This window comes from Asparagus officinalis, chromosome 7 (assembly GCF_001876935.1).
Source record: "Asparagus officinalis chromosome 7, Aspof.V1, whole genome shotgun sequence".
Taxonomy (NCBI): Eukaryota; Viridiplantae; Streptophyta; class Magnoliopsida; order Asparagales; family Asparagaceae; genus Asparagus; species Asparagus officinalis.
In genome coordinates this window covers 6,458,090-6,474,212 of record NC_033800.1, presented here as the reverse complement: position 1 = coordinate 6,474,212, position 16,123 = coordinate 6,458,090, and the positions used below count along the sequence as shown (strand labels likewise).

The 16,123-nt window shown below is 38.1% G+C and overlaps 2 protein-coding genes across 5 annotated transcripts; both read left to right on the top strand.

The window, feature by feature from the left end:
- Nucleotides 1,344-11,576, top strand: LOC109848408 (protein gar2-like). Of its 3 annotated transcripts, none has more exons than XM_020417879.1 (5): nt 1,345-1,995; nt 2,134-2,166; nt 2,302-2,458; nt 10,589-10,635; nt 10,720-11,576. In XM_020417879.1, exons 1-5 carry the CDS (start codon nt 1,445-1,447, stop codon nt 11,381-11,383), a joined length of 1,452 nt encoding a protein of 483 aa, XP_020273468.1. In that variant the 5' UTR covers nt 1,345-1,444; the 3' UTR covers nt 11,384-11,576. The 3 variants fall into 3 exon arrangements, with proteins under 3 accessions (XP_020273470.1, XP_020273468.1, XP_020273467.1); XM_020417878.1 differs by having other exon boundaries at nt 1,346-1,995; nt 2,299-2,458; XM_020417881.1 differs by lacking the exon at nt 2,134-2,166 and having other exon boundaries at nt 1,344-1,995; nt 2,299-2,458.
- LOC109850605 lies at nt 12,376-14,024 on the top strand. Of its 2 annotated transcripts, none has more exons than XM_020420650.1 (3): nt 12,376-12,562; nt 12,668-12,823; nt 13,648-14,024. In XM_020420650.1, exons 1-2 carry the CDS (start codon nt 12,485-12,487, stop codon nt 12,794-12,796), a joined length of 207 nt encoding a protein of 68 aa, XP_020276239.1. In that variant the 5' UTR covers nt 12,376-12,484; the 3' UTR covers nt 12,797-12,823; nt 13,648-14,024. The 2 variants fall into 2 exon arrangements, with proteins under 2 accessions (XP_020276239.1, XP_020276238.1); XM_020420649.1 differs by having other exon boundaries at nt 12,668-12,827.

Here is a 16,123-nt window from a genome sequence, read left to right as displayed (position 1 = left end):
GTGGAGAGGACGAGGTTCCCTTGGCAGAGGAGGGAGGAGAGGAGGGTGGAGTAGGTGACGGCGTCGGGGGAGAGGGAGAGATGGATCAGGGGGGGAGCTTCTTATTTTGATTTTGGGCGGAAATTTAGGGGGGAATTTTGAATTTGGAGCGAAAAATTGATGTTTTTATTTTTTTTTATATGGGTCATAGTATCCTAGACGGAAATTTCCGTCTAGGATACATGACCATTTTTAAAAAAAAATTAAAAAAATAGAACCGTCTAGAATACTATCCTAGACGGAAATTTCCGTCTAGGATGTTTTATTCTAGACGGAATATTCTAGACGGAATTTTTCTGTCTAGTTTAATACAAACTAGACGAAAAATTTTCCGTCTAGAATATTCCGTCTAGGATATTCGATTTTTTACTAGTTGAGCATTGAAATTAAAGACACTGAGATCTAATAATGATACAGAGTATACAGAAAAAAAAAAAACAAAATTTTCAACTTTGTCTTTGTAATACTATCAAGATGATATTCATATAAATATAAGATAGATATTGAAAGAGGTAAATGCGTTAATATTGAAAGAGGTAAATGCATTTTTAGAGTATTCTTAAAAGCGAGATATAAAAACGGTGAGATATGACCTTGCCTCAAACCGGATAAAATAATATAAGATAAGTAATAGAAGACATAAATGTATTTTCGGTGAGCTTTTTTGTAAGGGAAAGATCGTAACATAGTAGTAAAACTGTGTTTATAATATATATATATATGTGTGCGTGTGAGAGAGAGAGAGAGTGAAGTGTGATGAATGATATGTATTAAAGTCAAAATTGTGCGAAACCCTGCGTTATTATTTGGTACTTAATCTTCAGCCTATTAAAGTTAAATTTTGATTGTTTGAGTTATGAATATGAACATGGTAGTAATAATAATAAAAAAGGCTAAATAGCACATAAGTACCTCAGATCTAGTTTACATGACTCCACACTTTTATACTTAAAGTATTCTGTTTGACATTTAAATAACATATAAATACCTTAGAGTTTACATGCTCCACACTTTAAAGTTATATACTACTTCTATTGGTAAATTAGAACACATTATTGTTAAACATTGGAATATACCCCTAGACATTTCATATAACTAGCATAGAATGAAAATTGGTTAATTTCAATATCAGTCGCCACACTTAACAAAAAAGTAGTAATGTGCAACTTTAAAAAACAATAGGGTATTTGAAAGTCAGAAAAAAAAACTTCAGGTATAAAAGTGCAAAGTCATGTATGTAATCTTCATGGTATTTAAGTGCTGTTTTAGCCTAAAATTGAAGGGGTTTTTTAGTCATTATCTCAGAAAACCAGGCCGTGGGGTTCGGTTCACCAAAAAATATGAGACCTAAATTACGTGACGGCGGGTTTTCTTCCCTCTTCCTCCTCCCAAAAATCTCAGGGAGATGGTTCTCTCGAACAAAAAACTGAAGCAAAAACTTCGCTCTCTCCTCGCTCAACAATCAATCTCCGCCTCAGAGTCTAAGAAATCACACAAGGAATCGTCGGAATCAGGCATCAACGAAGAGCTCCAGAGCATCAAAGAGCTATTGATCTCGAAATCTCGAAAGAAACCCAAGTCAGGGAATCCAAGGAAACGAATAAAGAAGGCACCTTTGGTGGAGAATCCAGAGGATGATGAAGGGAGCGAAGAAACCCACAATGGAAATAGCGAGATTTCACTGAAAGAGGAGGTAAAGAAGAAGAAGAAAGAGAAGAAGAAGGAGAAAGATGAACAGGGAATCGAGGGTAAGAAGAGGAAGAGAGAGGAGGAGAGTGATCGAGAGTTAATCGAGGAGAGGAAGAGGAAGAAGAGGGAAAAGAGGGAAAATAGACAGAAGAAGCAGAAGAAAGAGAAGGTTCAGCCTGAGGAGGAGAAGTTTCAGAAGGCTAGCGAGATTGTCGAGAAAGAGAGAAACCAGAAAATTGTTGAGGAGCCAGTCAAAATCGATGAAAGGTGAGGACCCATTTGTTAAGTTGGTGTTCTTTTGCGATTATTTGATTGCCCAATTCATATTTATAGCTTAATACTGATGTTTGAGCAATGCATGATGAATTTGTTATGAGGTTTATTATTTGTGCATTTTGCTTGCAGTGAAACTCAGAAGCTGATCAAAATCGATGAAAGGTGCAAACCCATTTGTTACATTTGTGTTGTTTTGCATTTATTTGATTACCCAAGCATATTAATAGCCTAATGATGATGGTAAATTTTGTAAGGGATTTTATGGGTTTTGTTGTTTGCGATTTATTTTAACAGCAGTGAAACTAAGAAAGTATATGTTGGAGGCATCCCATACTATTCGTCTGAGGATGATATAAGGAGTTTCTTTGAAGGTTGCGGCACTGTTACTGAAATGGACTGCATGACTTTCCCTGAAAGTGGCAAATTTAGGGGAATTGCTATTCTTACTTTCAAGGTTTGATTAATCCTTTCAATACTTATTCATTTTCGTTTTGATGACATATAACTTACTGGGTTTTAGTATAAAGTTGATAATTAGCGAATATTAGTCAAGAGAAGATAATTCATAGTGGAAAGGTACCTCTATGGCACCCTCGGATTTCTTAGAGCTTTGCGAACTGCGATTGTCAGCTTTGCTGGATCCTGTTGCTGTGCATCCGGCACGTTCTCTTGGTCTCCGTCTTCTATGCTGACTGGTATCTCACCGTCGTCCTCACTGTCAGCAATATTTGGATAAGAGGGGGAGATAGCTGATTCCCACTCACCTCTTTAGTCTTGTACACCGCATCCTCATGGAACACGACGTCACGACTGCGCACCACCTTACGCGCATTGTGATCCCAGAAACGATACCCATAGTCATCTCCTCCATAGCCGATGAAATAGAGCTTCTTTGATTTTGGATCAAGTTTTGACCGGTCTGTAGGATTGGTCATAACATAGGCAAGCTTCAGCTTTTTTCCGGTCTAAGCCTCTTTAGGTATCCCATATCTGAAAGCCGCAGATGGCCCGCGGTTAATCAAATATGCAGCAATATTCACAACATCAGCCCAAAAACTCTTGGGCAATCCGAAATGGATTCTCATACTTCTGGCATGCTCTAAGATAGTGTGATTCATACGTTCCGTCATTCCGTTGTGCTGAGATGTGTCTGGAACGGTCTTCAGTCTTCTAATCCCATGGGATGAGCAGAAGTTCTCAAACTCTTGACTGTAATACTCATCTTTATTATCAGACTTTAGATATTTCAGCTTATTGCCTGTTTCGTTCTCTACACAGGCAGCCACTTCTTAAAGATGATGAAAATATCTGACTTTTGCTTCAAGAAGAATACCCATAATTTTCTAGCAGCATCATAAATAAAAGAGACAAAGTAAAGAGAGTTGCCAACAGATGAGACTTGCGCAGGTCCCCACACATCGGTGTGCACCAACTCTAATTTCTGCAGTTTTAGAGCCGGTTCGGTCTTGTTAAAGCTCACATTCTTCTGTTTTTTAGGATGCAGTCCTTACAGAAAGTCAGATCAATCTTTCTCAGACTCGAAAACCTCTCTCCTGCGGTCATAATCTGTATCCCCTTCTCGCTCATGTGGCCAAGTCGTCGATGTCAAGTTATGCAATCGGTGGATGATGATGATGCTTGTCCTGCGACAAGCGGTCGATCTTTCCATTAGCGATGTAGAGAGGCTCATCGCGTTTGCGTGTGCTATCACCAGGGCACCATTGGACACCTTCTAGCTTTTCTGCTCGAAGGATATCTGTAATCAGAGCCAGTCAGTTACCCGACTGATATAAGATTTTGCATGAGATTTGGCACATACCGAACGTCGTTCAGCATCAAGGTGGTCCCACCCTCCATCTTGAGGGTACAAATTTCCTTCCTAAAAACATTGCAAGGTTGATCGTCGTCAAGGTAGATTGTCCCAAAGTCCTTCAGGAACGATGAAAGCAGCTTTTGTTGTGAGGTTGCATGAAAAGATGTGCCAGAGTTAATGACCAACACATCGCTCTTGTCTTCAAGAGATAAGAGAAGCGCATCCGAATCCGTCTCGTGCATGAGATTGACTGCATCGTCAGCCTGATCATCCCCTGCTGATACTGGAATAGAAGCTCTATAGTCCCGTGCAAAGTGATCCTTCTTTTCACATCTGAAGCACTTTCTTTCACAGTAACCATTCAGGTTCGGCCCTTTAGACTTCCCTCTGGACTTTGATTGGCCTCGTCGTCCCCTACCCTTCTTCTGCGCACGCCCTCGTGCCTCGACATGCATAACACTCTCACTGCTAGAGACCTCAGCTCCTGAGACTTTGCGGCGAGATTCTTCATCCAGAATTGTCCCAATCATTGTGTTGAGCTTCATCTTGTCATTACCATTGGCATTGCTCACCGTCATCACCAAATTCTCCCACGAATTTGATAGACAAGAAAATAGTAGAAGAGCTTGAATCTCATTGTCGAACTTGAGATCCACTGCAGCAAGCTGTTGCACCAAAGCCTAAAATTCGTTCAAGAAGTCCGTCACACGAGCTCTTTGCTACATCTTTAGATTGAATAGCTTCTTTATCAGGTACACCTTATTTGAAGCAGATTTCTTATACAACGTCTCCAAGGGCTCCATAAACTCCTTGGTGGTGATCACATGTGAGACGTTGTAAGTCACATGCTGGTGAAGGTTGAGCCTGATGTTGACAAGTGCTTTACGATCGAGCATCTTTCACTTATCGTCGTCCATCTTCTCAGGTTTCCCTCCACTCCTTGGAGAGGTAGGAAGAGATCCTTATGGTACAAATAATCTTCTATCTGCATCCTCCAATACCTGAAATTTTGACCGTCGAATTTCTTAATCCGAAGCCTATTGTCTTCAACTGTAGACCCTATGGTGAAAAATTCCGTAATTTCTCGAACCATATTTGTGAATAGTAACAATACTTATGAATAATACTATACTCGTGAATAGTGCCCAATGCTTTTAAAGAGTAAATGATAATCTAACTTATTTTTTGACGTGGAGGATCCACTTTTAGTGGCATTTACAGAGCATACGATAAGCAGATATACGTATTCTAAATCTGATTTTGATACCAGTTGTTAGGATATACATCAACAAGAACGCCTCGAACGGAGACGCAATACACACCCAAACGATTTTGGAATCACAGAATAAAGACACAGATTTAATCACAATACTCACAGATATAACGTGGTTCACTCTTACGGAGCTACTCCACTGTGCAACGACGACGCCCAGTTCTTTTATATTCCAAAGGAATTAGATCAAAGTGAACACCCTCTCTTGATCAAGATACACTCCAAGAATTTTCATAAACCCTCTCCTTGATATTAGGAAAAACTCTTTATTTTTTTTCTTTCTCACTCTTCTATAAGAGTTGTTTCTGGAATGCTTTTTCCTGAAGAGTTTTGGTCCTATTTATAATGTTTGAGAAACAGTATGCACTAATAATATATTATTAGTGATGGGACCCGTCACCTTTTTTTAAACTTTCCAGCCATTGATTTTAGTGAAATAATAAAAAATAGGGCCCGCCACATTTTATTATTCAATTTTGGTGGCTGTTGGTTGACAATGGTAAGCCAGAGGGTTATGAGGAGGTATAACATACCGGCAAAGCTCGTGGCGAGTGGGAGTCTGCCATGGAGGAAGAAATAAAATTCTTAACGAAGAATGAGACTTGGGAGCTCGTAAAGCTTCCAAGAGGGCGAAAAGCTTTCACAATCGGTGGATTTATAGGGTCAATGATGAAGCCGATGGGCGGAGACGCTACAAGACGAGACTTGTAGTGAAGCGCTATGAGCAGAAAACAGTGATAGACTATTTTGACGTTTTTGCTCGTCAAGTTGACCATGATCCGGACTGTGCTGAGCATTGTGACAGTTCGAGATCTTTATCTAGAGCAGATGGATGTGAAGACTTCATGGAGATTTGGAGAAAGAGATCTATATGCATCAACCAGTGGGCTTCGAGGATCGAGACAGGGAGGGCCTCGTGTGCCGCATGTGTAAAAGCTTGTATGGCCTGAAGCAAACTCTATGACAGTGGTACATGAAGTTTGAGAACTTTATGGAGAAGAACAGTTTTCTCAAATGTGACACAGACTATTGCTGCTTTATTAAGAGATATGGCAAATCCTATGTAATACTCTTAATTTATGTTGATAACATGTTGATTGCTGGGCCCGACTTGGTCCGCATTGAGGAGCTCAAGGGGTGTCTTTCCGAGTGCTTCGAGATGAAGGATCTTGGTCCAGCAAACCAGATTCTTGGGATGAGGATCATTAGAGACAGATCAGCACGGATGCTGAGGTTGTCTCAGAAGACCTATATTGAAAAGGATCTGGGTTTAGCAAACCAGATTCTTGGGATGAGGATCATCAGAGACAGATCAGCACGGAGTCTGAGGTTGTCTCAGAAGGTCTATATTAAAAAAATTCTTGAAAAGTTTGGCATGAAGAAAGCTAAATCGGTGGGCTCACCGTTTGCGAGCCATTTCAAGCTATCAAAGACCCAAGCACCAGAGACTGCTGAAGAGCATGAGTTCATGGCTAACATACCATACGCATCTGTCGTCGGGAGTTTGATGTATACGAGGTGTGCACGAGGCCAGATATTGCACAAGGAGTGGGAGTTGTGAGCCGTTTTATAAGCAATCCGGGGGAGCATCACTTGGGTGTGGTCAAGTGGCTTCTACGTTACTTGATATGCTTGTTCGATCGTTATCTTGAGTATGACAGGGCGGATTTACAGCTAGAAGGCTTTTGTGATGCAAACTACGCCGGGGACATAGATTCGAGAAGGAGCACGAACGGCTACATATTCATCTTGGGTGGTGAAGCGATAAGTTAGAGATCCAAGTTACTGGATACTGTGATTTTGTCGACAACCGAAGTGGAGTACGTATCTGTAGCAGAAGTATCAAAGGAGTTGCTATGGTTGAAAGCTTTTCTTCTCGAGTTTGAGGTAAGCTTCAAGAAATATTTCATCCACTGTGACAGTCAAAGTGCCATTCACTTATCAAAGAATGACGCATTCCATGTTCGGACTAAGCATGTTGACGTGAAACATCATGTCATACGGAGATGGCAAAACAGGAACGAGTTCAAGCTTGTGAAGATTGATACGAGGTACAATCCGGCCGACATGCTGACTAAGCCAGTTTCGCTCGAGAAGGTGAGGCTGTGTGCAACCTCATATGCCTCCGTTGAGAATGTTGATGACCGTGTAAAATGCCAAAGATACAAGACATCCGGATGATGCAACCAAGAATAGTGTGAAGATATGGTTCATACTCAATCAAATCTTCAAGTGAGAGATTGTCAGCTAGTAGTCGCCAAAATTGAATAATAAAAGGTGGCGGGTCCTATTTTTATTATTTCATCGAAATCGGTGACCTAAAAGTTTGAAAAAAGATGACGGGTCCCACCACTAATAATATTTTATTAGTACATAGTATTTCCCAAACACTATAAATAGGACCAAAACTCTTTAGGAAAAATCATCCCAGAAACAACTCCTCTTATAGAAGAGTGAGAGAAAGAAAAAATAAAGAGCTTTTTCTAATATCAACGAGAGAGTTTGTGAGAATTTTTAGAGTGTATCTTGATCAAGAGATGGTGTTCTCTTTGATTTAATTCTTTTAGAATATAAAAAAACTGGGCGTCGTCGTTACACCGTGGAGTAACTCCGTAAGAGTGAATCACGTTATATCTGCGAGTACTGTGATTGAATTTGTGCCTTTATTCTGTGATTCTAAAATTTTGGGTGTGTATTGTGTCTCAGTTCGAGGCGTTCTTGTTGACGTATATCCTAATAGCGAAGATGCTCCTATTGTTGATCTATGAGTTTCATGCACCTTGGAAATCACAATTTAATTTTCTATGACAGAGATGAATTTGCATGTTTATGTAACGGAATTATTTCATATCTTATGGAAGCGAAGTTTTTTAGTTGATTAAATAAGCCATTCTGAATGAAAGAAGAGAACTGATTGATTTAATAAGCTCTTTCTCTGTTCTTAGCTTTCTATTAGTATTTATTATTTCCTTAAATAGACTTGGTTTGCATTTTTTGAGACTTTCACTGACTTTTAAAGTTTGGACTTCGGAGCTTGGAAGATGATTTTATCTAATTTGATGTTATCATATTTTTTAATGTTAAACTTTCTTTTATCATACTTTTTAGTTTTATACATGTCTTAACCTGCATATATAAATATCTTCTCTGTCACATGTATAAAAAAAAATATGCATATTTATTGAAATAATTATTGTCACCGGGATGAATTGGAATTTGTATTTGGTATAATATGTACAACATTTGGATGAAAGGAACGATAACCATTAGATATGACTTATTTCTTCAAACTAAACATCTTTTGAACTGGATTAGTATTCCAACGGCTTTGTCAGATTTTCAAGTAAAAATTTGTTGGTTCACCCTGTTAAAACTCTTATAGATTGCACCTTTTCCACAGTGTAATCCTTTGGATCACAATTCATAACTTCGGCTGTGACACTAACTCAACCACAAGCCATTAGTCTCTTCACAATTTTCTTATCCAAGCATTCGGCCAATGTGTGTTGGTCAATCTTACGATTATAGTCAAAAGATTGCTACTGCACCAGCCACTCTGAGTTCCTCTATCCACTGGATAAATTAAGTCTAAGATTAGAATCCCTAACACTGGTCTGCCCTGATGTGCAAATTGAGAGATGCTCTTCAATCCTTTCTTCCTCTTCCCCCAGACTAGGGGTGGTAAACGAACAAACTGAATCGAATACTAAAATGTTCGTATTTGTGTTTGTTTAAATTATCGAATTTGAACTCGACCTCAAATATCCATGTATGGAGTTTTTCGAATTTGAACTCGAATACTCGGTATTTGATAAATATTAATGAATATTCACGAATATTTATCGAATGTCCAAAGTATATTCATTTTGCTAGATAATTTGATTTTTAAATAATATTTAAATTTTATAAATGAAAATTATTTCTTTATAGTTATGATATACATATATTTTAATTAGCGTTCTAAAAAGAGTCCTACGCGTCCGCCTAATTTCGGGCCGAAGTAGCCGATCTAGGCGGCCGCTCCGCCTAGGGCTAGGTGGCCCGCCTAAGCGGGCCGCGTAGCTTTTTGAACAAAAAAAGAAAGAAAGAAAAAAACCCGAACCCAAACCCGTTGCCGGAACCCGTTACTTAACCCTAACTCTCTCTCTGAAATCCCAATGTCCTCTCCCATCGTCGGCCCTCTCCCTCGGTCCTTTAGTCTTGCCGGTCCCTCTCGCGACAATTTGAAATCACGCCGTCCCTCTCCCACCGATCTCTCCCACCGTCGCCCCTCTCTCTTGGTCCTTCAGTCCCGTCGGTTCCCTCTCCCGTCGCCGCTAGTCCCCTCCCACCACTGCCATCGACCACTCTCTCGGTCGTCGTCGCCGCCGGTCCTTCTCCTGTCGGCTGTCATGTAAATTTTGTTAATTAGTTAACTTATAAACTGTTTTTTAAATTGGTAACTTATAAACTGTTTTTTAATTAGTTAACTTATTTACTGTTTTAGGTAAAATTTTCACTTATAAACTATTTTTAAAATTTAAATAGTTAACTTTGTTCAATTTAGTTTAGTTAATTAGTTTAATTAGTTTAATGAAGTTAATTTTAGTTTAATCTTGTTCAATTTTAGTTAATTGTAGTTAATTTTACTTTAATCTTGTTCAATTTTTCTAGTTCAATTTTTTTTTTCAATTTTATATTAACTTAATACATATTTTTTTGAATTATTATAATTAAATAAATTTAAAAATAGGCAAACGCCTAGGCGCCGCCTAGGTGTTAGGCCCTAGCTCGGACACCTAGTCTGCCTAGCGCCTCCTGTAACATTAATTTTAATCTAAATATTTTATTAGAAAATATATTTAAGATTCTTTAAGTCTCTCAAAATTAGTATATAGAGCTTAAATAGAAAATATAAGTAGGTTGAAAATATAACATCATATGAGTAGTAATACAAATTATAATCGATCAAATTTTAAACGAATATTTAATAAACAAACGAATTGAATTTACATATGATTAAATGCTATTTATTAATGAACTTGAATTATAACTATTATTTATTTAGTGTTAAATAAACTATTGAATTGGATATGACCGAATAGTTACTTGAACGACTAACGAACTATTTGTTAATTATTTGGTTTATTTCCACCCCTACCCTAGACAAGCTTTTAGCAAATGCAGAAATGAGGTGAATTGTTTGCGTGCACATGAACTAATTGGTAAGAAAACGGCTGTGAAATTACATGGTTTTCTGGGGTAAAAATTCATCTTGTTGCATTTTCCATTAATAAGGTCCCCATTGTGTTAAAATAAAATTCACCAGTTCCTCCTCACATGAAATGAGATTTTCATTATTGTTTTTCTTTTATATGACCTTCATTACTCATTTCAAATTAATTACGTTGAGTTCATCAATTTAAATTTCAAAGAAATTAGTGTTCTTTTGTACAATAGTTTTATTCCTCATATCATCATAGAGCAATGCTAACATTATTACTTTCTCTTTATCTCAGACTGAAGCTGCGGCTATAAGGGCCTTAGCTCTTGATGGTGCTGATATGTAAGCAAATCTCCTGACCCAAAGCTACATCAACTTTCCTCTTCTAGCAACTACTCACTTTTGATCCATCTAATTCCATTCCAGGGGTGGATTTTATTTAAAGATACAACCATATAAACCCCAACAACGCCCTCAAAAACCCCTAAAGCCAGAATTCACTCCAAAAATTGTGGAAGGCTACAACAGAATCTATGCAGGAAACTTATCATGGGACATCACCGAGGATGACTTAAAGCAACTTTTCTCAGATTGCAAAGTTTCCAGCATAAGGTTTGGCACAGACAAGGAGACAGGAGACTTCAAAGGGTACGCTCACGTGGACTTTGAGGACCATGTTTCCCTCACGATTGCATTGAAGCTTGATCAGACGGTTGTATGTGGTCGACCAGTGAAGATTAGCTGTGCAGTGCCGAAGAAAGGAGTGGAGTTGGATTTAGAGAAGAAGTCTGAAGATGTTTCAAATGTTGGAAGTTCGAAGAAGAAGAGGAGAACTTGTTATGTTTGTGGAGTTCCTGGCCATCTTTCTTCAGCTTGTCCGAAGAAGAAGAAGAGTGAAGATGTTGATGAAGTAGCAAAGAAAGGAGTGCAGATACATTTAGAAGAGAAATATGAAGATGTTTCGAATGTTGGAAGTTCAAAGAAGAAGAGGAGAACTTGTTATGTTTGTGGAGTTCCTGGTCATCTCTCTTCGGTTTGTCCGAAGAAAAAGAAGCCTGAAGATGTTGATGGTGCTGGTGATGAGAGTTGATTGTAGGTCTAATTGTTGGTATTTGTAACTTTATTGCGACTTATTTGATAGAGGCTCTTGTTACATTCATTTGTTGCGATGCAATTGCTTCAATCACAGAAATTTTGTAGGATTTCTCTCAAATTAACTAAGATTAGTCTGTATGTTCTTCGTTCACAACTTCTAAAGTTTGTTATGAGTGATTGATTAAATATATCTAGAACTTGTGTTGTGATAACTTTTGATGAAATCTCTTGCATGAAAGACCTGTAGAATGTTTGCAGACAGTTGGATGATCTTGGAAAGATACTTAGTATTCTTATAATCATCCTATATAGTCATTTCTACTCTTTTCCTGATAAAAAAAAACGTGAGCTCCTTCCTTGAAAATTTAGAGATTGGCTTTCCATCAATACTCCCCTCTGTTTTGAAATGAGAGAAAATCTCCAGAAGTTAGGAGAGTTTACCAAATTCCCTCCGTATTTTTGAAATTTTGCACACCAACAATTAGACCTACAATCAAAGGAGAAAATCTCCAGAAGTTAGGAGAGTTTACAAAATGCAATTGCTTCATTGGTCCACATATATGATTCACGTATCTTAGTGATCTTCCTAAAGTTCAAGAAATATACTTTGGATTCATTTTGTTAGACTCTTATTAATGATACCGGGGTTAGTTTCCCACCTTTTAGCTCGAAATTTGCGGTTCGTCTAATATTTGCTCGGAATTGAATCAGGACCGTGGAAGTCATATCGAACCTCCTAACTGGGCGGATCACCTGGGGTGGATTTGGCTCAAACTACTACTATTTCAATTTACCTTTCAAAGAAATAACGTTATTTTCCTTTATGAAAAATTGTGGGGGTGAGTGTGAGTCTCCGTACTAGACCCTTTTGAAATTTCTTTTACCCAGAGGGCCTATGTGCTAAAAAACAAATTCCCTTTCTGATGGGTAAAAGTGTCCACAAGAAAATTATGCAAACCCGTGCCCGAAATCCAGACCCGCACCTGATTAGGGTTTTAGAAAACCCGAATTATGCCACATTTGGGTAAAGCAAACAGGCGTCTTTACGGTTTTTTGGCGCAAATTTTCTTTAATTTGAGAGAGAAATCATAGAGAGATGGACGCATCGAAGCTTCTAAAGGAGAAGAAATTCTGGTTCGCATCAGTCCTCGTCGTTTGGGCTGCAGCACTTCAGGTACTTTCCTCCCAAATCCCAACCAAAAAAAAAAAATTCAAAATTTCCCATCGATTTTGATCCATTCGCTGAAGAATTTCTTGACTTGTTTCGATGTTAATTTAGGGCCACATGATGTGGATCAAGAAGCAGGACGCTTTCAAGCAAAAGTTTGGGGACCCCATCGACGCGAAAGAGGATCTCGGGGTCGAGAGGGAAGAGGGGAAGAAGAACAGTGAGTTGCTCGAGGACTGATTCGATCCCGAACCGCAATATCTTGAGGCCTGTAATTCTTACCCCTTTCTCTTTGGTTGTTTATAAAGTACAAATGGGAATAAAAACTTACATTCTGTAGAGATATATGATCTTGCTACTCCATTAAATTGTGGTTTGTGATGAAATACTAAATGGGTATTTTACTAGATTTTATTTTCCTTGTTTGTTTATGTCCTCTTTGCATCGACGCGTTAGCTTTGAGATCGATTGGGTGAATACATTAGGCAAATTGTAGAAATATTTTACAACCTAGCTATGTACAATGTGCATGAAATTGAAATTAGGATCCTCTTGTTCCTAATGAGGTTCTACACTTATTAGGCATTAGCAGATATAAGAATTTTTTGGTGAAAAGTATTTGGTATTGTTAAAACTTGCACATCTCTATATCTAGTTGCCCCTGTCATTTGGGGTTGTGAATTTTCTTTCTGCTGAAAACCCAGTGTAGTTCTATACATTTTTCCGATGGCACAAGGTGCGCGGGACTCCATGTTCATGCTCTCTTGGCGTACATGTATTTTTAAAGAACGTTCACAAATATGCATTAGTTCTTTCTGTCTTCATCTAATCTGTTATTCAAATAACTTGGATAACTACCTCCCTCTCTCTAAACAGGAGAGGGATTTTTTTTACCGTTTTGTTACTTATAATATCGAGTCATTACTTAACAATACCTTAACGTCACTAAGAAAACAAATAATAGAATGATTCAATTCCAGCATGCTGGTATATCAAGTATTTTACTTTTGATCACCCGTGTGATTACTTGGCCTTCGGACTCGAGAGCATGCCTAACTCTGATCCTTTTCTTACTCTACAATGGTTGCAAGGGATGTGCATGAGGTGTCGACCGCTATAGTGTGTGGAATTTCATCTTGGCATGTTTGGGATCGATCCGTGAAGTTAACTACTTGGTTCTTGGTAGCAACTTGGCAAAGTCAATGAGCTGTCATTTCTTTCTTGTGAAACCTCATTTTGGAAATCTTTAGTACACTTCAAATGCTTTGATTCAAACATGTACTTAACTTATGATGCTATCATCACGCCCTATATACGGTATAGAAGATTGATTACACTCTGTCCCTCTTACAACAAGAACACGGCCTAGTTTTGGTCAGAAGATGCGGTATTGATTGATATATATTCAGTTTGATTCTTAACTGAATCAGTTTATGTGCATCAGATAGATGCAAATTTTTTTGTCACACCTCATCCTGTTTTCTCCATAACTAAATGTTGATGGCGTTTCTCTTGCTTTGTCTTGTAACTAATAGAAATTTATTTAGCTGTTTTGAGTTAGCTTGATTAACTGTGCCAGCGACAATAGCCTAGGTGCTGATTAAGAATCCTGCATAAATGTTATCCTGCAAGATATATCTTAACTTTTGTAGCTTTATATGTACTAGCCAACTGCAAGGTGATAACTTGGAGGATGGTAAGGAACCGATGCTTAACTTGAAGAAACTGCAGGAAAAATACTAAAATGTGCCATGTTCATATATAAAATATGTAGTAAATATATTTTCTGGACTAATAGATACATGTTATGTTGGATTAATGGGCCGTTGGGTCCTGTACTGTTGGATTCAACACAAGTAAGCCTAATATGTATTAATGTTTTAAAAAGCTCCCCCTAGCCTACCTTGGCTCCCGTCTATGCCTAGGTGGTACCTAGGCCGCTTAGGCTCTGCTCAGCCTAGGTCTTGAGAGAGCCTAAGGGAACGGAGACCGCTTACGCAAACTGTTCCATTAGGTATTGGTCGTGATTTCATTTGTTGCTGCCTCTACATAATGCTCTGACCTCCTCCGAACTTCTCTAGCATCATCCACCGACTACAAACACCTTCCCCAACTTCTTTAACCTTCACCATAACCTAAACAAAAAAGAAATCCTCCCAAGACTTGGCGCCTAGGCGGTAGCCTAGGCAGTGCCTAGCACTTACAATAAATTTGATTGTAATGATAAAAAAAGAGTCTAGGCCCCATCTAGACTCGCCTATTGCTTTTTGTAAACTTCTTCTGTATATCCAATAGGCAAAATGATGAAGCATCTAGGTTTCGCTCAAAATTCAGATACATCTTCCCCCTCTTTTTTTTAACGATTTAAAGAATCTTTTTCTTTGGATCAATCCCCTCTAATAAATTCAAACCCGAAAAGGATCTTTCTGATTCTCGAAGAATGAGGGGCAAAGGGATTGATCGAGAAAGATCTCTTGTTCTTATTAGATTAGAAGATCGTAATTTGATCCGCATATGTTTGGTAAAAAGAATAATCTTCTCCTTTGATCATAAATGGAAAGTGTTCAATTAGAACATGAAAACGTGAATGAATTGGTCTTAGTTACTCTTTGGGGCAGGGTGGAAGAAGGGAAAAGATTCTCGAACGAAGAAAAGGATCCAATTACTTCGAAAGAATTGAACGAGGAGCCGTATGAGGTGAAAATCTCATGTACGGTTCTGTAGAGTGACAGTAAGGGTGACTTATCTTTGCAAGATACTTAGGCCACCGCATAATTTCACAACTCTAATGCTTTCCTTTTATGAAGAATTGCTCTCGAGTGTGCATGCGCTCTACCTTTCTTCTAGGCCCATTTTTATTTGACAAGATCTCAGCAATCTTTTCTGAGCAGGTTTGCTCTTATTATGACAATCTTCATTAGATCTCATTGATTATTTAGGTGCTCTAAATTCTTCCTCCCCTTTTGTGTTTAAATGAAATTTTACCTATAAATCTCCTCCAAACTTTTCCTCAAACCAGTGAGCAAACTTTTTATGTGGATGAGATGGGATTGAACTCTGAGCCTTGTACCTCAAAAATTATATAGATTTTAGAATCATCTAATTGTAAGGTTGAAGGCTCAAGTTTGTTCCCATCTTATTCATTTGAAAAGGAAAATGAGAGATGAACTGTGGACTTTTGTTCTTGAAAGAGCATGGAGCCAACATGGCAGGCTGGTAGGTCATTATTTCTCCTTATTTTGCGTTAACATGTTAATCTTGTTTCAATCCATGCTAACAATAGAAACAAATAAATTCTATTCTCGAGTTTTTACTTGATTCTCTTTTGAATAATATAAGTTGTTATTGTTGATTCTCTTTTACCATTTAAATGGCAGCGAGGAAAAAAAAATATAATAATCTAGTGAGATCATTTTTAAAACTTATTTAAGAACCTCGAGTTTTTACTTGATTCTCTTTTGAATAATATAAGTTGTTATTGTTGATTCTCTTTTACCATTTAAATGGCAGCGAGGAAAAAAAAATATAATAATCTAGTGAGATCATTTTTAAAACTTATTTAAGAAC

Bases quoted from the DNA above. Each gene is read 5' to 3' on its own strand.
- LOC109850605 (XM_020420650.1), top strand. From the start codon at position 12,485: ATGGACGCATCGAAGCTTCTAAAGGAGAAGAAATTCTGGTTCGCATCA. The intron at 12,563-12,667 runs GTACTTTCCTCC...ATGTTAATTTAG, and splicing joins TTTGGGCTGCAGCACTTCAG to GGCCACATGATGTGGATCAA.
- LOC109848408 (XM_020417878.1), top strand. From the start codon at position 1,445: ATGGTTCTCTCGAACAAAAAACTGAAGCAAAAACTTCGCTCTCTCCTC. The intron at 1,996-2,133 runs GTGAGGACCCAT...TTTTGCTTGCAG, and splicing joins CCAGTCAAAATCGATGAAAG to TGAAACTCAGAAGCTGATCA. The intron at 10,636-10,719 runs GTAAGCAAATCT...ATTCCATTCCAG, and splicing joins GCTCTTGATGGTGCTGATAT to GGGTGGATTTTATTTAAAGA.